The sequence below is a fragment of the Cervus elaphus genome, chromosome 16, assembly GCF_910594005.1.
Source record: "Cervus elaphus chromosome 16, mCerEla1.1, whole genome shotgun sequence".
Classification (NCBI taxonomy): domain Eukaryota; kingdom Metazoa; phylum Chordata; class Mammalia; order Artiodactyla; family Cervidae; genus Cervus; species Cervus elaphus.
This window is the reverse complement of record NC_057830.1, coordinates 31,736,377-31,759,206: the sequence shown is the minus strand read 5'-3', so window position 1 is coordinate 31,759,206 and position 22,830 is coordinate 31,736,377. Positions and strand designations below refer to the sequence as shown.

The 22,830-nt window shown below is 36.0% G+C and overlaps 1 protein-coding gene across 5 annotated transcripts in view; it reads left to right on the top strand.

Moving 5' to 3' along the window:
* Positions 1-22,830, top strand: part of NAA35 (N-alpha-acetyltransferase 35, NatC auxiliary subunit) — a 94,674-nt gene that overhangs the window by 61,565 nt on the left and 10,279 nt on the right. For all 5 annotated transcript variants that reach the window (XM_043927370.1, XM_043927373.1, XM_043927371.1 and 2 more), the window contains 5 exons: positions 3,181-3,240; positions 5,750-5,856; positions 16,862-16,928; positions 18,808-18,906; positions 19,497-19,675. In XM_043927370.1, the coding sequence (XP_043783305.1) occupies positions 3,181-3,240; positions 5,750-5,856; positions 16,862-16,928; positions 18,808-18,906; positions 19,497-19,675 (512 nt within the window). The remainder of the gene's footprint in view (positions 1-3,180; positions 3,241-5,749; positions 5,857-16,861; positions 16,929-18,807; positions 18,907-19,496; positions 19,676-22,830) is intronic.

Below are 22,830 nucleotides of genomic sequence, written 5' to 3'. Positions count from 1 at the left end.
GGAATCAAGATTGCCAGGAGAAATATCAACAACCTCAGTTATACAGATGATTCCACCCTAATGGCAAAATGTGAGGAGGAACTTAAGAGCCTCTTGATGAGGGTGAAAGAGGACAGTGAAAAAGCTGCCTTAAAATTCAGCATTCCAAAAACTAAGATCATGGCATCTGGTCCTGTCACTTCATGGCAAATAGATGGGGGGAAAGTGGAAGCACTGACAGATTTTCTTTTCTTGGGCTCCAAAATCACTGTGAACAGTGACTGAAACCATAAAATTAAAAAACGCAAAAAAAAACCCAAAACACCCACAAAAAACATGCTTTCTCCTTGGAAGGAAAGTTATGTTGAGCCTAGGCAGCATATTACAAAGCAGAGACATCTCTTGGCTGACAAAGGTCCATATAATCGAAGTTAGGGTTTTTCCAGTAGTCATATATGGATATGAGAGTTGGACCATGAAGAAGGCTGTGCTCTGAAGAATTGATGCCTTCAACTTGTGGTGCTGGGGAAGACTCTTGAGAGTCTCTTAGACTGCAAGGAGATCAAACCAGTCAATCCTAAAGGAGATCAGTCCTGGGTGTTCATTGGAAGGACTGATGTTGGAGCCTAAACTCCAATACTCTGGCCACCTCATGTGAAGAGTTGACTCACTGGAAAAGACCCTGATGCTGGGAGGGATTGGGGGCAGGAGGAGAAGGGGACGACATAGGATGAGATGGTTGTATGGCATCACCGACTCAATGGATGTGAATCTGAGTAAACTCTGGGAGGTAGTGAAGGATAGGGAAACCTGGTGTGCTGCAGTCCAGTGGGTCACAAAGAGTCAGACACAACTTAGTTACTGAATAACAGCAGAGTAAACATAGATAAATAAGGAAACCATTACCACAGTCCAAGGTAGAAAGGATTGTCACTTGGATTGAAAGGATGGCAGGGAGATGATGAGATTGTCAGTGTTACAGCTATGTGTGAGCTAAAAGGCTTCCCTGATAGCTCAGTTGGTAAAGAATCCGCCTGCAATGCAGGAGACAGAGGTTCAGTTCCTGTGTCGGGAAAATCTGCTGGAGAAGGGATAGGCTACCCATTCCAGTATACTTGGGCTTCCCTTGTGGCTCAGCTGGTAAAGAATCCACCTGCAATGCGGGAGACCTGGGTTCAGTCCCTGGGTTGGGAAGATCCTCTAGAGAGGGGAAAGGCTACCCACTCCAGTATTTTGGCCTGGAGAATTCCAAGGACCGTGTAGTCCATAGTGAGCTAAAGTTGATAGAATATTGGTTGATGAATTAAATATGGGGCATGAAAGAGCTCTCAGGAAGTTCTCTAGGCTTCTGCCTTTCTAGTCTACATGCATGTTTGGTGCTGTTCACTCAAAGGGGGAAATTCTCTAAGGAACTTGAGAGTCAAATGGGGGTCTTAGGAAAGTAAAGGATGAGGTACATTTAAAATATTTAAATAGAGATGTTGAACAGATAATGACTTATGGGTAGAATTTAGAGATCTATGCTTAGAGTTAAAATTTTAGAATTATTACAGTGTAGATAGTAATTGAAGCATGAGTGTTTATGCTTTACTATTTATGAGGAGAAGAGTATATAGATTAAGAAAAGAAGGTTGTCTAACTAAGCTTTGAACCTACGGAACAAACTGAGAAGTACCCAGAGGAAGAAACATGTGAAAGTCGTTTAAAGATTTTTCAAGAAGAAAGTCATGCTGTTGAATAGTTAAGTGAAAGAGAGAAATAAGGTCCAAACTCAGTGTTCTTTGAAGTTAGTAATGAGGGACAAGTGGTGCCTAGAGCCAAGAGTCAGGTTACATGTGTTGAAGAGGAGTAGAGACAGTGGGTTACAGCCAACTTCTTCAGAAAGTTTGGCTGAGAAGACAGCAATTGAGAGGAAAGTGTGGGATCATATAGTAATCTTTTCTTTTTAAAGATGAGAGAAGTGAGTATTTAAATGAAAATGGGAATGATCTGGTAAAACGGAGGAATTTTAATATCTGGGAGAGCAAAGTATGGATAGTTGACAGTGTGATGATTGTGAAAAAGCCAAAGGAATGGGATCCTTTTATACAGGTGTAGGATATCTTGTTAAAGTAGACAACTAAAGGATCTGGGATGTGTATAGAGTTAGTTTAGAGGCTAAAGTTGGGGAATTTTCTGTGGTATAAATTATTTTAATTTTTTTTGTAATATAAAATAGTAGTATCTCTCTCTAGTGGAGAATATTCACTTTGAGGAGTGTGTGCAAGGTGTAAAAATTAATTGTGAGAAAAGTGAATGAATTCAGTTAGCTTGATTTACGTGGTATTTATTTCTGTGAAGTAGGTGATAAACCTCTGTCTTTAGTTAGCAAATTAGTATTGATACTATTATTTTCATGATATAAAAGTTTAATGTTGGTATCCACATAATACTATTTTTCTTCAGTTTGTTAAAATAATTTTTTTTAGGCTCTAAAATTATCCATTGTTCCATTCTTCTTGTTGTTGTTGAGTTGCTAAGTCATATCTGACTGTTTTGCAGCCACATGGACTGTAGCCCAACCAGGCTTTGTCCATGGGATTTCCCAGACAAGAATATTTGAGTGTGTTGCCATTCTTTCTTCAGTGGGTCTTCCCGATGCAGGGATCAAAATTACATCTCCTACACTGGCAGGCAGATTCTTAACCACCGGACCACGAGGGCAGTCCCAAGCTGGGCAGCGTTTTGATACAAAACGAACTCTTCCTTTACCTGACAGACTCCCAGTCTCTCAAGAGCCACAGTACATCATCTTCCTAATACCTTTTGTTGCTGTTGTTTAGTCGCTATGTCATGTCCAACTTTTTGTGACACCATGTAGGTTGCGAGGCTCCTCTGTCCATGGGATCTTCCAGGCCAGAGTACTGTAGTTGGTTGCCATTTGTTTCTCCAGGGACTCTTCTCAAACCAGGGGTCAAACTCTCGTCTCCTGCTTTGGCAGATGGCTTCTTTGCAGCCAAACCACCAGGGAAGCCCATTCCATTCATACAAATAGACAATTCTTATAGAAATGATCTTTAGCAATCTGTCTTATTTTAATTTTGGTAGTGTATCATTCCCAGAAGATCTAGTAAAAATTACACTCTATATGCAAGCATTTTCAACTTTTATTTAATCTGTTAATGACATAATGACATTACTTTTCTTCTGTGTATCTTTTAGGATTTTTTCTGTGAATTTAGTGAACAATCACCTTGTGTTCTTTCGAGATCTCTATTACAAGTAAGTTCCACTCGGTATCAAAGTAGTTCTTTAAGCAGCAAATAATGTGTATTGACATTGTCTTATTTATTATGGAATAAAAGGTGGATGCTTCTAAAGGGTATTCCATGGTTAGTGTTATATTTTTGGAATAGAAGTATTGACTTACAGTGTTAGACATTCATTAAGATCATAGTCTGGGCCAGAAAACAAACCTTAGTAAGTGAAAAAAAAATTGGAATCATACAAAGTATGCTCTGTGACTATTTTGGAATTAAACTGGTAATCAGTAACAGAAGCATCTGGAAAATTTTCCGCATGTTTGAAAATTAGCACACTTCTAAAGAACCCGTTCGTCAAAGAGGAAGTGTTCATGGTAATTAGAAATTATTTTTAACTGAATGAAAATGAAAATATATCAGACTTGGTGGGATACAGTTAAAGCAGTACTTAGACAGTAGAGTGTAGAACTAAATGTTTATATGAAAAAAAGGAAGAAAGGTCAGAAATTATAATTTAAGCTTCTACTTTGAAAATATAGAAAAAGAAGAGTAAATCAAACTAGAAACAAGCAGAAGGAATGTAATGTGTAAAATTACACAGAAATGTGTAAAATAGGAAAGAGACAAAGAACAGAGAAAATCATTACAGCCAAGAGCTAGTTCTAAAATTGATGAATCTCTATCAAGACAGACCAAGAATAAAAAAAGATACAGATAAATAATATTAGGAATCATTCTATATCCTAAACAAATTAAAAGGATAATATAGAATATTCTAAATAACTCTATATCCATAAATGAAAAACTTAACTGAAATGGACCAGTTCTGTGAGGGACACTATCAACGCCCACTCAAGAAGTAGACAATTGGAAAAATCCTGTATCAGTCTGAGAAATTGTGTTCATAGTTAAAAGTCTTTGAACAAAACTCCAGGCCAGTTCTACACACAGGCTCTTCCAGAAAATAGAAGAGGCAAGAACACATCGTATGAGGCCTGCATTGCCTCAATACCAAAACCAGACAAAGACATTTCAAGCTTAGAAAACTATAGACCTATATCCCTTAAAAACATAAGAATTAAAGTATTACCAGATCAAATCTACCAATATATGAAAAAAGAATACATTATAATCAAGTGCCTTTTATCCCAGGAATGCAAGCCTGGCTCAATGTTTAAAGTGTAATTTACCATATAATATAAAGTCTCAATAGATTCAAGAAATCTATTGGACAAAATCAACATCCATTCATGATAAAAACTCAGCAAAACTAGGAAGAGAACTTCTTTAATCTGATAAAGAGCATGTGCAAAAAACCTATAGCTAACATCACATTTAATGATGAAAGAGTAAGTTCTTTCCTTTTTTGATTGGGAAGAAAGCAAGGATGTCCAGTCTCATCACTCCACTTTTACTCACTGTGGTACTGGAAGTCTTAGCCAATGAAAAAAAGGCATGAAAAGAAATAAAAGACATATAATTGAGAAAGTAAGAAATAATATTTCTTTATAGACAACATAATTATGTAGAGTACCAAGGAATCTGCAAAGAAGTTCCTAGACCTGATAGATGAGTTTGACAAAATCACAGGATATGTTACCAATGTACAGAAAGCAGTTGTATTTCTATATACTTGCAATGAACAATGCAATCCAGAAATTTTAAAGCAGTACTATTTACATTAAACATCAAGAATGAAGTACATAGGAGTAAGTCCAGCACCTGTTTGGAGAACCTGTATACTAAAAAACTACAAAGTGATCATGAAAGACATCAAAGGAGGCTTAAATAAATAGATATGTCTTGTTTGAGAATTGGAAGAATTGATGTTTTTTTAAGATGTCAGTTCTCTCCCCAAATTGATCTACAGATTCAGAGCAATCTCAAAATCATAGCAGAAGTTTTTGTAGATGTCAACAAGCTACTTCTAAAATTTATATGGAGAGGCAAAGGAACTAGTACAGCCAAAACAAATTATTATGACTGTATTTTGAATTGAGTAAAAATGAAAATATATCAGACTTTCTGGGATTGTAAATAATAATAATATTATTGTAAATAACAATGTATTTTAATTTAATAATTCATTATTTTAGATATATTTCTTTCAGTTTCAGAAAGTTTTTATGTATTCCAAAGTGTTTATTTGAGATAGGTTATCAACTGGCTTGATATTTATAGTCATTAAATACTTCATAATTTATGAAACCTTTTCTTGTATGTTGGCTCATTTGACATATTCGGACATGTCATTTCATTTTCACTAGTTCAATATTACTACCCTTGACTTGAGAGATTTTTTTCGTGCATTTCTTCTCCTGCATCAAAATACTCTTAAATAGGGATTAAGTAGTACCCATCATGGAAGCAGTGATTTATAAAAAATTTTCTACCAGCTTTTTACATTTTAATCTCTTGTATTCTGTGACATTTAAAAGAAGTATGCTTATGTCACGGTAATGGGAAATACATGTACAATATGTCAAGATTGTGACAGCATTACTAATATATATAACATTTGTTTTAAGACCACTTTCCTGGTGGATAACAAAAAGGTCTTTGGAATCCATCTCATGCAAGACATGGTGAAAGATGCGCTTCGGTCTTTTGTCAGTCCTCCGGTGCTCTCCCCAAAGTGAGTATCACAGGACATTGTTTTGTACAGCCTGTGTGTTCCTTAAAAGCCCAAGTTCTCTGTGCTCCTATATGGCAAAGATATAAAAACTGTTGGATTCAAGTCTCCATGTAAAAAAAATAACTTATCGTTAAAATTAATTGATTTCTGCCACATGTTATTTAAATTTAAATTGAGGTTGTTTGAAGTTGATACTGGGTCCAGTATGAGAAGAAAAGTTTACAAGGACTTGTCAGGAATTCAGCAAGTTGTATTGACCCTTATTGTGTGCAAAGCACTGTGCTAAGTAGACACTTTGGGAAATAATTATAAAAAGATAAGATTTCCTCTCAATAATCTTGAGTCTAGATAGAAATAGAAAATGCTGATAATTGATCTTTAATTATATTCTGGTAGAGTCATTTCCCCAAAATTATGCCACCATAAAAAGCTGGAAAGGATTGTTTGAATTGGCCTTGTGGAAAAGAACGCCAACTTTATTGACATTTCCCTTGAGAAAAGAAGAAAGGAGATGTTATTTCTTAGGAAAGAAACCAGCATTTGTTAAGATATAGTGTATGAAATCACATATTTTAAGGACTGTTGGTGGTTCAGCATTCAATTTGTTGAATAAATTGTGCCACATTTCACATAGAACTCTGGTAGCTTCCTGTTTTAGGTTGGTTCTCCAGAAGGTGATCCTGACACAAAGATTCATGCCAGTGTAATTTAGAAGATAATTCCAGGAGAACTTTCAGGCTTGTAGGCAGGTGGGCACGAAAAGGAAGAAAGCCGTGTAGTGGTGTGCTTCACAGCTGGCTGTTGCTGTTCAGTCTCGGGGTCCTGTTTGACTTCGCGACAGGATGAACTGTGGCACGCTTAGTTCCTCTATCCTCCGTTATCTCCTGGAGTGTGCTCAGATTCGTGTCCATTGAGTCGGTGATGCCATCTAACCATCTCATCCTTTGCCGTCCCCTTCTCTCTTTGCCTCCAGTCTTTCCCAGCATCAGGGTCTTTTCCAGTGAGTCAGCTTTTCCCATCAAGTGGCCAAAGTATTAGAGCTTCAGTTTCAGCAACAGTTCTTCCAGTGCATATTCAGGGTTGATTTCCTTTAGGCTTGACAAGTTTTATCTCCTTGCAGTCCAAGGGACTCTCAGGAGTCTTCTCCAGCACAACAATTGAAAGCATCAGACTTGTTTATGGTCCAGTTCTCACATCTGTACATGACTACTGGTAAAAAACCATAGCTTTGATTATATGGACTTTTGTCAGCAAAGTGATGTGTCTGCTTTTTAGGGCGCTGTCGAGGTTTTTCATAGCTTTCCCTTCCAAGGAGCATGCATCTTTTCATTTCATGGCTGTCACCGTTGGCAGTGATTTTGGAGCCCAAGAGAATCTGTCACTGTTTCCACTCTTGCCCCTTTTATTTGCCATGAAGTGATGGGATTGGACGCCATGATCTTAGGTTTTTAATGTTGAGTTTTATGCCAGCCTTTTCACTGTCCTCTTGCACTTTCACCCAGAGGCTCTTTAGTTTCTTTTCACTTTCTACCATATAAGTGATATTATCTGCATATTTCAGGTTGTTGATATTTCTCCCAGCAGTCTTGATACCAGTTTTATGATTAATCCAGCCCAGTGAAGTACTCTGCGTATAAGTTAAATAAGCAGGATGACCCTATACAACCTTGTATTCCTTTTCCAATTTTGAACCAGTTCATTGTTCCTTGTATGGTTGTAACTCTTGCTTTTTGACCCTCATACTGGTTTCTCAGGAGACAGGTAAGGTGGTCTGATATCCCCATCTCTTTCAGAATTTTCCACAGTTAATTGTGATCCACACAGTCAAAGGCTTTAGTGTAATCAATAAAGAAGAAGTAGTTGTTTTTCTGGAATCCCCTTGCTTTCTTTATGATTCTACAAATGTTGGCAATATAATCTCTGGTTCCTCTGCCTTTTCTAAACCCAGCTTGTATGTGTAGAAGTTCTCAGTTCACATACTGCTGAGGCCTAGCTTGAAGGATTTTAAGCATAACCTTGCTAGCATGTGAAATGAATGCAGTTGTATAGTAGTTTGAACATTCCTTGGCATTGCCCTTCTTTAGGATTGGAGTGAAATCCAACCTTTGCAATTCTGTGACCACTGCTGAGTTTTTCAAATTTGCTGACATATTGAGTGCCTCGCTTTGACAGCATCATTTTTTAGGATTTTAAATAACTGAAACTGTTTGTGTATAAGATATATTTATATATATGGGATCACATTAAATAGTCTATTTTTATCATGAACGTTTAATTATTTTTTATGGATTTTTTAAATCAAAAGTTTTAATTTTAAAATATTTATAATTTTTCTACTCAAAAGTAATCATGACTTTGTATCTCAAAGTACATAGTTAATTCTTTTTAATGGCTGCCAAATGTTTCATAATATGCATGTATTTTATAGAAATGACTGGGGGGGCATGTATAGTTTTAATTTTGATATATGTATTAGATTGTATTCTGAAAGATTTAACAGTTTATATTTCTACTAGGAATGTAAGAGAGTACAATTTTCCTTTATCTTGACCAGCAGTAGTAGGTGTTATCATTCTTTAATTTTTTCCAGTGCGTATGATATCTCATTGTCAGTTTAATTTGAACACTTAATATGATGTTCATTGGACATTTGGAATGGTTTTTCTATGAATTGCCTTTTTTTATCCTTTACCCATGGACTTTTATTAAATGGTTTACTTTTTCAGAAAGTTTGTAACAAATCCTTGTATATTATGAGAGGTTAATCCTTTGTGATAGACATTGAAGATTTTTTCCTTAATCTTTTGTCACATCAAAATTTGTAAAATGCTGTTTGAATTTTGATAAGAATTACATTGAATCTATAGATCACTTTAAGTAGTTTGGCTATTTTAACAATATTAATTCTTCCAATCCATGTGCTTAGAATATTTTTCCATTTATTTGTATCTTCTTCAGTGTCTTTTATCAGTGTCTTATAGTTTGCAGTGTGCAGGTCTTTCACCTCCTTGGTTGAATTTATTCCTAGATGTTCCTACTCTGTTTGATGCTACTGTAAATGGAATCGTTTTCTTAGTTTCTGTTTCTGATAGTTCAGTGTGACAGTTTTGTATATTGAGTTTGTATCCTGCAACTTTACTGAATTCCTGTATTAGTTCTAACAGGTTTTTTTTTTTGTAGAATCAAGAGTTTTCAATGTAATATGGTGTGCTCTGCATATAGAGATCAGTAAAAATTACTTTTAAATTTCTGTGATTAAATGTATCATATATTCAGAATATGAATTGACAGACACCTGTACCACCATCTATTTTAAGCAAAGTTTTTATTAATTTTGTTTTTATAAATTCCATTACTGATAAGGTCATTGGTAAAATTAAGTATTTCATAAACGCTCAAATGTATTACTCAGTGTATGAATTACTCATACATTACACTCAGTGTATGAATTATTGATATATTATTACACTCATACAAACAATATATTAATTGGTAAATTTTATTAATTCCCTTATTTGGTGTCTAATGTTGTCAGACACCTTTCTACGTTCTAGAGAAAAGGACACACCTGGTGACAAGGAGCTTACCTTCTAATGGGAAAGACTAAATTGTGAACAAATATATAAGGTCAGGTCATAAGTACTGTATAGAAAGATAAGATAGTTCTCATAAATGGGATAGTTGTGAAAAGTCTCTTGGAAGTGGTGATATATGTGAATATGCTAAGAATGAGCTACGCAAAATCAGAGGATGAAGCTTACTGACAGTAAACAATAACTGCAAGGTCTCAGGGGTAAGACTGAGCTCTAGGTATCAAGGAGCAAGGTAATATTAATGGATTCATTTATTAGAGTTACATCTAAGGTAGCAGTTCTCAACTGTTTTCGTATTTACGTTCTTAAAAGATTTTAAGGACCCGAACAGCTTTTGTTTATATGGGGCCTATTTATTGATACCTACTATTTTAGAAACTAAAACAATACTTTAAAAACGTTTATTCTTTTTGAAAAACAGTAAACTCATTACATGTTAATAAACATATATAACATTTATAAATCATATTAACATAAATATGGGAAATAACTTATTAATTAAAATTAATGAGACAAGTGTAATTGTTTTACATTTTTGCAACTATCTTTCAAGTCTGTCTTAGAATATAACTGAATGACTTTAACCTGCTCTGTTTTCAGTCTGTTGTAGTATTGCTTGCCATGTAGCCTCTGGAAAAGCCATTGTACAGTTACGAGAGAATGAGTGCTTTTGGCAAATCAGTGTGAATATTATTATGAAAGTAGTTATAACCTTGTGTTCCCCTCAAAAGCATCTCACCAGGGAAACCTAGGCTACATTGAGAACCAATGACTATATTTCAGATTCCACTACATTACAGTTTATGTGTCTCACTTTTATGACTACTTGTACACTTTCCCCAAATATCAGTTCAGTTCAGTTCAGTCACTCAGTCGTGTCCGACTCTTTGCAACCCCATGAATCGCAGCACACCAGGCCTCCCTGTCCATCACCAACTCCCGGAGTCTCCCCAAACGCATACCCATCGAGTCGGTGATGCCATCCAGCCCTCTCATCCTCTGTCGTCCCCTTCTCTTCCTGCCCCGAAATATATGTGTCCCTAAATAACATCAGCTTATTTTATGGTTTTAAACTTCACATAAACTTTGTCACAGTGTGTATGTCTCTGTGTGTGTGTGTGTATATCCTTTTGCAACATGATTTTTTCCTTCAACATTAGAATGTTGAAATTGACCAAGTTTATCCAACAAATATATTTTGTTAAAATCCATACTTTGTACTGAAGTTTATTTTGTTGCTTCTCTGCAGTTGAAAATATACCTTATTTCTAATTTATCACCATTATCATCAGTGCGGTAGTGAACATCTTTGAATTATGACTCCTTTTGCACATAAAAAATAAAATTAATTGCTTATCATAGGCAAATGCATATTCAGCTTTACTAGTTTTGTGAAATTGCTTTCAAAACTAATTCAATGAATTGTGTATGCCAGCCAACAGTGTGTAAGGATTCCAGGTGCCGCATAGTCTAGGCATTATCAGACTTAAATTTTTGACAATATAATATATGTGAAATAAGTGTCTACATCTTTATTGTGTTTTGTCTTCTCTATTTAATAATCTTTAACACTTAGATTCCACATTGTCACACTTAGCGTTGTTCATTTAGATTTAATTATACAGTATGATCCTCATTATTTGCAGATTCTATATTTGTTAATATGCAAGTCACGCAACACTGAAGTCAAACAAGACAACTCTGTACCTTCTTGTGCCTTATAGTGTAAACTCTATTTATTTGCCCTAGTTTTTCTGCTTTTTGTTGGTGATTTTGTAGTTTCATGGCCTCTGAGTTGTAGTGATATGCTGTCTAGTGTTCCTGGCACAAGAAGGCTGTGGTGTGCCTTACAGAAAGATTGTGTGTTGGATAAGATTTACTCAGGCGTAAGTTCTTTGCTAATCAATCAGCAGTGTACTTTATATATAGTGTCTTTAAAAAGAAACACACATAAACTAAGGTTAAACATTGATCAATTGATTAAAACATTGGGACCAGAGGCTGGAGGAACCTAATCCTGTGTTTTATCCTAGCAGCAGTGTTTCAGTATTCTCTATTTCAGCATCCACAGCAAGTTTATAGAACATAATTCTCACAAATACTGAGAATCAGCTGTGTGTATAGCAGAGTTTATTGGAAGGTAGTCATCTGTTTCTTGTTCTTTTATTTTTTTTTCTTTTTTCCATTTATTTTTATTAGTTGGAGGCTAATTACAATATTGTAGTGGTTTTTGCCATACATTGACATGAATCAGCCATTGATTTACATGTGTTCCCCATCCTGATCCCCCCTCCCACCTCCCTCCCCATCCCATCCCTCTGGGTCTTTCCAGTGCACCAGCCCTGAGCACTTGTCTCATGCATCCAACCTGGGCTGCCGATCTGTTTCACACTTGATAATATACGTGTTTCAATGCTATTCTCTCAGATCATCCCACCCTCGCCATCTCCCACAGAGTCCAAAGTCTGTGCTATACATCTGTGTCTCTTTTTCTGTCTTGCATATAGGGTTATCGTTACCATCTTTCTAAATTCCATATATATGCCTCAGTATACTGTATTGATGTTTATCTTTCTGGCTTACTTTACTCTGTATAATGGGCTCCAGTTTCATCTATCTCATTAGAACCGATTCAAATGTATTCTTTTTAATGGCTGAGTATTATTCCATTGTGTATATGTACCATAGCTTTTTTATCCATTCGTCTGCTGATAGGCATCTAGGTTGCTTCCATGTCCTGGCTATTATAAACAGTGCTGCGGTGAACATTGGGGTACACGTGTCCCTTTCAGATATGGTTTCCTTGGTGTCTGTGCCCAGGAGTCGGATTGCTGGGTAATATGGCAGTTCTATTTCCAGTTTTTTAAGGAATCTCCACACTGTTCTCCATAGTGGCTGTACTAGTTTGCATTCCCACCAACAGTGTATGAGGTTCCCTTTTCTCCACACCCTCTCCAGCATTTATTGCTTGTAGACTTTTGGATATCAGCCATTCTGACTGGCGTGTAATGGTACCTCATTGTGATTTTGATTTCCATTTCTCTGATGATGAGTGATGTTGAGCATCTTTTCCTGTGTTTCTTAGCCATCTGTATGTCTTCTTTGGAGAAATGTCTGTTTAGTTCTTTGGCCCATTTTTTGATTGGGTCATTTATTTTTCTGGAATTGAGCTGCAGGAGTTGCTTGTATATTTTTGAGATTAATCCTTTGTTTCTTTGTTTGCTATTATTTCCTCCCATTCTGAAGGCTGTCTTTTCACCTTGTTTATAGTTTCCTTTGTTGTGCAAAAGCTTTTAAGTTTAATTAGGTCCCATTTGTTTAGTTTTGCTTTTGTTTCCAATATTCTTGGAGGTGGGTCATAAAGGATCCTGCTGTGATTCATGTCGGAGAGTGTTTTGCCTATGTTCTCCTCTAGGAGTTTTATAGTTTCTGGTCTTACATTTAGATCTTTGATCTATTTTGAGTTTATTTTTGTGTATGGTGTTAGAAGGTGTTCTAGTTTCATTCTTTTGCAAGTGGTTGACCAGTTTTCCCAGCACCACTTGTTAAAGAGGTTGTCTTTTTTCCATTGTATATCCTTGCCTCCTTTGTCAAAGATAAGGTGTCCATAGGTTCGTGGATTTATCTCTGGGCTTTCTATTTTGTTCCATTGATCTATATTTCTGTCTTTGTGCCAGTACCATACTGTCTGGATGACTGTGGCTTTGTAGTAGAGCCTGAAGTCAAGCAGGTTGATTCCTCCAGTTCCATTCTTCTTTCTCAAGATTGCTTTGGCTATTCAAGGTTTTTTGTATTTCCATACAAATTGTGAAATTACTTGTTCTAGTTCTGTGAAAAATACCATTGATAGGGATTGCATTGAATCTGTAGATTGTTTTGGGTAGTATACTCATTTTCACAATACTGATTCTTCCAATCCATGAACATGGTATATTTCTCCATCTGTTTGTGTCCTCTTTGATTTCTTTCATCAGTGTTTTATAGTTTTCTATATATAGGTCTTTTGTTTCTTTAGGTAGACATACTCCTAAGTATTTTATTCTTTTTGTTGCATTGGTGAATGGTATTGTTTCCTTAATTTCTCTTTCTGTTTTCTCATTGTTAGTGTATAGGAATGCAAGGGATTTCTGTGTGTTAATTTTATATCCTGCAACTTTACTATATTCATTGATTAGCTCTAGTAATTTTCTGGTAGAGTCTTTAGGGTTTTCTATGTAGAGGATCATGTCGTCTGCAAACAGTTTTACCTCTTCTTTTCCTATCTGGATTCCTTTTATTTCTTTTTCTGCTCTGCTGTGGCCAACACTTCCAAGACTATGTTGAACAGTAGTGGTGAGAGTGGGCACCCTTGTCTTGTTCCTGACTTTAGGGGAAATGCTTTCAATTTTTCATCATTGAGGATAATGTTTGCTGTGGGTTTGTCATATATAGCTTTTATTATGTTGAGGTATGTTCCTTCTATGCCTGCTTTCTGGAGAGTTTTTATCATAAATGGATGTTGAATTTTGTCAAACGCTTTTTCTGCATCTATTGAGATAATCATATGGTTTTTATCTTTCAATTTGTTAATGTGGTGTATTACATGATTGATTTGCAGATAGTAAGGAATCCTTGCATTCCTGGGATAAAGCCCACTTGGTCATGATGTATGATCTTTTTAATATGTTGTTGGATTCTGTTTGCTAGAATTTTGTTAAGGATTTTTGCATCCGTGATATTAGCCTGTAGTTTTCTTTTTTGGTGGCATCTTTGTCTGGGTTTGGAATTAAGGTGATGGTGGCCTCATAGAATGAGTTTGGAAGTTTACCTTCTTCTGCAATTCTCTGGAAGAGTTTGAGTAAGATAGGTGTTAGCTCTTCTCTAAATTTTTGGTAGAATTCAGCTGTGAAGCCATCTGGTCCTGGGCTTTTGTTTGCTGGAAGATTTCTGATTACAGTTTCGATTTCCTTGCTTGTGATGGGTCTGTTAAGACTATTTCTTCCTGGTTCAGTTTTGGAAAGTTATACTTTTCTGAGAATTTGTCCATTTCTTCCAAGTAGTCCATTTTATTGGCATATAGCTGCTGGTAGTAGTCTCTTATGATCCTTTGTATTTCAGTGTTGTCTGTTGTGATCTCTCCATTTTCATTTCTAATTTTGTTGATTTGATTCTTCTCCCTTTGTTTCTTGATGAATCTGGCTAACAGTTTGTCAATTTTACTTATCTTTTCAAAAAACCAGCTTTTAGCTTTGTTGATTTTTGCTATGGTCTCTTTTGTTTCTTTTGCATTTATTTCTGTCCTAATTTTTAAGATTTCTTTCCTTCTACTAACCCTGGGGTTCTTCATTTCTTCCTTCTCTAGTTGCTTTAGGTGTAGAGTTAGGTTATTTATTTGACTTTCTTCTTTTTTCTTGAGGTAAGCCTGTATTGCTATGAACCTTCCCCTTAGCACTGCTTTTACAGTGTCCCATAGGTTTTGGGTTGTTGTGTTTTCATTTTCATTCGTTCTATGCATATTTTGATTTCTTTTTTGATTTCTTCTATAATTTGTTATTCAGAAGCATGTTATTTAGCCTCCATATGTTTGAATTTTTAATAGTTTTTTTCTGTAATTGAAATCTAATTTTACTGCATTGTGGTCAGAAAAGATGACTGGAATGATTTCAATGTTTTTGAATTTCCCAAGGCTAGATTTGTGGCCTAGGATGTGATCTGTCCTGGAGAAGGTTCCATGTGCACTTGGGGAAAAGTTGAAATTGATTGTTTTGTGGTGAAATGTCCTATAGATATCAATTAGGTCTAGCTGGTCCATTGTGTCATTTAAAGTTTGTATTTCCTTGTTAATTTTCTGTTTAGTTGATCTATCCATAGGTGTGAGTGGGATATTAAAGTCACCCACTATTATTGTGTTATTGTTCATTTCCCCTTTCATACTTGTTAGCAATTGCCTTACATATTGCAGTGCTCCTATGTTGGGTGCATATATATTTATAATTGTTATATCTTCTTCTTGGATTGAACATTTGATCATTATGTAGTGTCCTCCTTTGTCTCTTTTCACAGCCTTTATTTTAAAGTATTTTATCTGATATGAGTATTGCGACTCCTGCTTTCTTTTGGTCTTGTTCTTTTCTTTTATTATTTTTGTTGTTGTTGTTCTTTTCTTTTAAAAGAGCTCTTTTGCATACTCTGTCTTGTAGATTTTTTCCTCTGTATTCCTCATGACATCTATTTTTGCTGTGTTGTAAGAAAGTTATTCTCTTGATCCTCAAGGCTGTTGTGAGCATCCTTTCACATACTAACTTTTTTAACTTAAGAAATCCTAATTTTCGGATCCAGAAAGTCCCTTTTTTTTAAGTGCTTTGTTTTTGTCATCTTAAGCAATTTTCTTACCTTGGACCTTCCAGCACTTCTCTTTCGCTGCCACCTGTTTCAGGTGTCCTGCCTTTTCTTTCTTCTGGCTGCTGCCTGCTGTGTCATTTTCTGTCACATGGTCATGATTCTGTTTTATCTCTGAGGTTCTGGTCAGATTGCTCAGTTATGGCGAACACTTAGGAATAGCAAGTTGTCAGCTCCTTTCGGTGCACCAAGGAAAGTGTTTCCTCCTTCCTGTCTCCTTAGGAGCAAAGGCTGCTGCCCTCCTACCTCAGGAAAAGGGGGGAAAAACACTTTCCATCTCTTCAACTCTTGTATTTCCTCCAGGGCCAGGCAGGTAACAGATCTTCCCAGACTAAACAGGAAAGCCTTTCTCAGTTAAGTGATGCTTTTAACTGAGATAAGGAGCACCACAGGGACACTGGTTTGTGAGGATAGACAGTGAGGTGCTAGCAGGATGTCAAGGTGGTAATTTTGGCCAGTGATTGGAAATGTGGGTATATCTTGAAAAAAATCAGATTCTATACAGTATTTTTTATTTTATTTTATTTTTTATTTTTATTTTTTTTGCTAATTTTGTTTAACCTGTTTTTTTTTTTTTTTTTTTCATTTATTTTTATTAGTTGGAGGCTAATTACTTCACAACATTGCAGTGGGTTTTGTCATACATTGACATGAATACAGTATTTTTTAAATAATTACTGTTGTAAGTACAGGTCACAAGGGTATCACCTGTAGGAAAATAACAAATATTAGAGTAGGATTAGAAAAAGTAGAGCTTTAGAATTTTCCCTCTTTGTTGATCTTATTGGATCCAGCACTTAATTGTTCAAGTACAGAACTAAAGGAACTGGAAATATTGCACATTTATTATGTGGCTAACAAATAGTGAAATACTGCCTAGTTAGTGAAATGCTAGCACTCTTAAACTTCATGATGTATTTGTTTCCATTTTCTCATTTTTCCGCCTTCCCTATGTGTTGGTAGCATCTACGGTGCTTCTTTTTGTAGGCCAAATAGTTTAATTTGAATAACAAGAATATTACATTATTTTACAGGTGCTGCCTATATAATAATCACCAGGCTAAGGACTGTATTGACTCTTTTGTTACTCACTGTGTTCGGGTAAGAGCTTCAGTTTGGATCATTGTGGTGGATTGTGGCGTGAAAAATCTTCAATAGCATTAATTTGTGCTGTTTTTTCATCTAATGTTCCTTACTCATTTTCCCTGAATAAGTAGGAAATTTTTGTCTCCTCTTAGACTCAAGTGGATAACTTCATAACCTGTAGTCTTCCTGCGAGATTGTTACATACTGAGGCACCTTCTGATGCCCTCTCACCATAACCCTTGTGGACAACAGAAACAGAATTAGCCATAACCCCCATCTAAAAAGAAAGGAGTTTACTTTTTTTTTGAAAAAGGACATAAAAACTCTTTACTTTTGACCTTATAAATAACGAATATGGGTAACATCCCCAGGCGTTTATGTTTGTACTGCTTTAATGTGCAGGATTACGTACTGTGCTTAGTCTCTCAGATGTGCCCAACTCTTTGTGACCCCATGGACTAGCCCATCAGGCTCTTCTGTTCATGGGGTTTCTCTAGGCAAGAATACTGGAGTGGGTTGCCATGCCCTCCTCCAGGGGATCTTTCCAATCCAGGGATGGAACCCAGGTCTCCTGCATTGCAGGCCAATTCTTTACTGTCTAAGCAACCAAGGAAGCCCAAGAATACTGGAGTGGATAGCCTATCCCTTCTACAGGGAATCTTCCCACGCAGGAATCAGACCAGGGTCTCCTGCATTGCAGATGGATTCTTTACCAGCTGAACTACCCAGAAGCAGGACTATAGTAAAATTAAAATTATCAAATTTAGATGAGATCATAAATTTTTTCAAATCTCAAATAATTTGAAAAAAATAAAAGCTTCATAGTTGATCAAATTAATTATAAATCATTCTTAATTATAAGCTTTTTATATATCTTTTTTGACCAGTTCCGTTTACTAAATGTGTGTTTGTGTGTAAAGAGGAAGTGGGATAAGATAGCATGGTATGATGCAAGGAAAATCAATAAAAGACCAGATTTTATTTTTATTAACTGCCATTTTATCATTATCAGGCAGATCACTTTACTTTTTTATAAACTTGCCAATCTTTAAAAAAATGAAATGTTAATACTCCTTTGATACCTCTTACAGACTACTTGTTGGTTAAATGAGATAATAGCTATCAAAGTATACAAATGTAAAATCATTACTATCCTTAGAGAATCTTAAAATGCATATTTCTTAAATCAGAGCATTCCTGTCTGTTGTCTGATTCATGAACTGTTACAGTATTTTATATGAGAATACTGAATAGATTAAAAACAGTGATAAAGAACCTTAGTGAACAAGTGTTAGTCACACAGTCGTGTCTGACTCTTTGCCACCCAATGGACTGTAGCCCACAAGGCTTGTCTATCCATGGAATTCTCCAGGCAAGAATACTGGAGTGGATTGCATTCCCTCCTCCAGGGGAGCTTCTCAACCCAGGGATTGAACCCAGGTCTCCTACATTGCGGGTAGATTCTTTATTGTGGTTTTCTGGGTTTTAGCCATTACCTAATTATTAGGCATTCTGGTATATTTAAAGCAGTACACAGAAGTGTCTGGCTTGAACAGTAGCTTTTGACTTGAAATAAGCAGAAAAGAAACTGCTCTTGAATATGTGGAAAAAATATCTAAAGATTGAAGGAATTATTTTTGCCATATGAGAGCAAGTTTTGTAAACAATCACTTTCCTCTGGCTATTAATAATTTCTAGTATTGAGTTCCTTTAAAAGAAACACCTTTGTAGTAAGTATGCATAGGTATTATTGTTATATACAACATTTTTTCCCTTAAACCTGATTTTGAAAATTTGGAATGTTAATTTTCTTTAGTATCAGCAGATTTCATATTGACAGTTAATAAATTATACTGTTAACAAATACAGTTAACAATCGTATTGTGTATTGCAGCCATTCTGTAGTCTTATTCAGATCCATGGACATAACAGGGCTCGGCAGAGAGATAAACTCGGTCATATTCTTGAAGAATTTGCTACCTTGCAGGATGAGGTAAGAGCCAAAAAGAAGCCTTCCCTTCCAAAATAAGCAACTTATATACCTTGACTAGATTTTCAGAAACACTTCTTTAGAACAATAATTTGACTACTTAATTTTTTAATATGGTGAATTTTCTTTTCCATTGAAATGTAACAGTTACATATACCAAAGAAAAATTTACAGAAAGAAATAGAACAGTAATCTAAATAAAAACATTTTAAATGATTATAATTAATGAATTATAAAATAGGTATAGAGCTGTAGTTATAATTAGAGTAAGTTTGCATTGTAATAAAAATATATTAGTCTTCATTTAAATGTGAGCAACAGCCATATTGATAATATAACTATAGATCTGAAGCCAGTTATTTTTATACTGTAAAATGGATGTCTTTTTAATCTAGGAAGTGTTTAGATAAATATTATCCTTTCAGAAATGAAAGGTTTGAATGTAGATCTTACCAAAGGTGCATTTTAAAGTATGAATTCTTTAAGTGGTGAGAGTTACATTGTCTGCTTGTGTGCTATTTTTAGCTGTTACATTTTTTGTAATTCTTTCATTACCTTAACAAGTTGATATTAATGATATTTTGTTGTGATAGGCAGAGAAGGTTGATGCAGCCCTTCATACTATGCTGTTGAAACAGGAGCCCCACAGGCAGCATTTGGCCTGTTTAGGTACCTGGGTCCTTTACCATAACCTTCGAATTATGATACAGTATCTCCTAAGTGGCTTCGAATTGGAGCTCTACAGCATGCACGAGTATTATTACATATATTGGTAAGAGAATGATTGGAGTTAAAATTGATGGTGGGTGGGATAGATAAGATTTGTGAGAGCATCTGTAGAGTGTAATTTTAGGGTTTTTTTTTTTTTTTAATTTACTGTATTTGAATTTTAGCTGTGGGACAGTTGAAGAATATCTATTGAAAATTAGAGCCAGATCATCTTAAAAATCTCAAGTGTCTTAATAGTGTACAAATACATTTTTTCTGCCATTTGAATCATTATTTTAAAATCACTGATAAAGTGCTTAAAAGTAAATTGATTAATGGACTTTTATCTGTTTCCAAAGAGAAAAATTAACATACATTTTGCCCTGACATCAGTGATGCTAGGTACTAGCTGTGGAATGTACTTAAATGAATTAAAGTTCAAAATATGAACCAGATCTTCCTTCTGAGAAGAAATTACGGCTAAGATTATCATTGGGAGTATAACTGTTGCAAACTGGCCCTGAGGATTTGTCTCAGTAGCTTTGAAGAAGTTTACAAGAGGTAATCTTCAGCAGAGTAGTTCTTAACTTTCACGTTGGGGTGAGATATATCTAGTAAGAGGATGCTTGAGAATATTTTAGACATGAAAAACCTGTCACAGAAATAAAGTAAGAAAATTGAGATCTAAAATGAATTCAGCTATCTGGCATCTTTTTGTTAGTCTAGTAAAGTATAGTAATTTAGTTGTAATTTAAAATAGAAATGACCTATTGTTACCCATCACAAACAGCTAAGTTTAGTATATTAGATCTAATTATAGTTATTCTTTTCAATTCATTTTTAAATTATGTAACTTAAAATTTAAAATATTGTATATTCCCTGAAATCAATGCTGTGGAGGCAGGAAAATAATTATTTTCCACACCATTAACAGCATCCATGTTAGAGATGGGAATACCAGAACAGCTTACCTGACTCCTGAGAAACCTGTGTGCAGGTCAAGAAGCAACAGTTAGAACTGGACATGGGACAACAGACCTGTTCCAAATTGGGAAAGGAGTACATCAAAGCTGTGTATTGCCACCCTGTTGTTTTAACTGTATGCAGAGTACATCATGTGAAATGCCAGACTGGATAAATTACAAGCTGGAATACAGGTGGCTGAGAGAAATATCAACAACCTCAGATATGCAGATGATACCACCCTAATGACAGAAAGTGAAGAGGAACTAAAGAGCCTCTTGATGAAGGTGAAGGAGGAGAGTGAAAAAGTTGGCTTAAAATTCAACGTTAGAAAAATGAAGATCTTGAGATCTGGTCCCATCACTTCATGGATTACAGATGGGGAAAAAATGGAAACAGTGGCACTTTTCTTTTCTTGGGCTCTAAAATCACTGAGGATGGTGACTGCAGCCACAAAATTAAAATATGCTTGCTTCTTTGAAAAAAGCTATGACAAATCTAGACAGCATATTAAAAAGCAGAGACATCCCTTTGCTGACAGGTTTATAGAGTCAAAGCTATGGTTTTTCCAGTAGTCATATATAGATATCAGAGTTGGACCATAAAGAAGGCTGAAGCACTGAAAAATTGATGTTTTCAAACTGTGGTTTGGTGAAAGACTCTTGAGAATCCCTTGGATTGCAAGGAGATAAATCCAGTCAATCCTAAAGGAAATCAACCCTGAATATTCATTGGAAGGACTGATGCTGAAACTAAAGCTCCAATGCTTTGGCCACCTGATGAAAAGAGCTGACTCATTGGAAAACTCTGATACTGGGAAAGACTGAGGGAAGGAGAAGAGGAAAACAGAGAATGAGATGGTTGGATAGCATCACCAAATCAGTGGACATGAGTTTGAGCAAACTCCGTGAGATAGTGGAGGACAGAGTAGCCTGGTGTGCTGCCGTCCATGGGGTCTCCCAGAGTTGGACACATCTTATCAGCTGAAGAGCAGCAGCATCGAACGTCACTTTCACCACCTGCACATCCACAGCTGAGCACTGTTTCGGCATTGGAAAGTGATGCCAGTGCTGTAGAGAACAGTGTTGCATAGGAACCAGGAATGTCAGGTCCATGAATCAAAGTGGATTGGATGTGATCATGCAGGAGATGGCAAGAGTGAACATTATCTTGGAGATCAGTAAACTAAAGTGGATGGGGACGGATGAGTTTAATTCAGAGGACCATTATATCTACTACTATGGGCAAGAACCCCTTGGAAGAATTGGACTGGCCCTCACAGTCAATAAAAGAGTCCAGAATAGAGTACTTGGATGCAGTCTCAAAAACTACAGGATAATCTCAGTTCATTTCCAAGGCAAACCATTCAACATCACAGTAATCCAAGTCTATGCCCCAACCACTAATGCCAAAGAAGCTAAAATTGAACAATTCTATAAAAACCTACAAGACCTTGTAAAACTAATTCCAAAATAAATAAATAAATGTCCTTTTCATATAGGGGATTGGAATGCAAAAGTAGGAAGTCAAGAGATACCTGGAGTAAGAGGCAGTTTTGGCCTTGGAGTACAAATGAAGCAGGGCAAAGGCTAACAGTTTTGTCAAGAGAACATGCTGGTCGTAGGAAACACCCTCTTCCAACAATGCCAGAGATGACACTACACATGGATATCACCAGATAGTCAGTACTGAAGTCAGATTGATTATCTTCTTTGCAGCTGAAGATGGAGAAAGCTCTATACAGTCAACAAAAAAAAGACCTATAGCTGACTGGGGCAAAGATCATGAGCTCCTTATTGCAAAATTCAGACTTAAATTGAAGAAAGTAGGGAAAACCACCAGACCATTCAGGTATGACCTAAATCGGTGCTTTATGATTATACAATGGAGGTGACAAATAGATTCAGGGAATTAGATCTGGTCGACAGAGTGCCTGAAGAATGTGGATGGTGGTTGGTGACCAGAACCATCCCAAAGAAAAGGAAATGTAAGAAGGCAGAGTGATTGTCTGAGGAGACTTTACAAATAGCTGAGGAAAGAAGAGAAGTGAAAGGCAAAAGAGAAAGATACACCCAACTGAATGCAAATTTCCAGAGAGTAGCAAGGAGAGATAAGCAAACCTTCCTAAGTGATCAATGCAAAAAATAAAGGAAAACAGTAGAGTGGAAAACAGTAGAGATCTCTTCAAGAAAATTGGAGATATCAAGGGGACATTTCATGCAACGATGGGCATGGTAAAGGTCAGACACAGTAAGT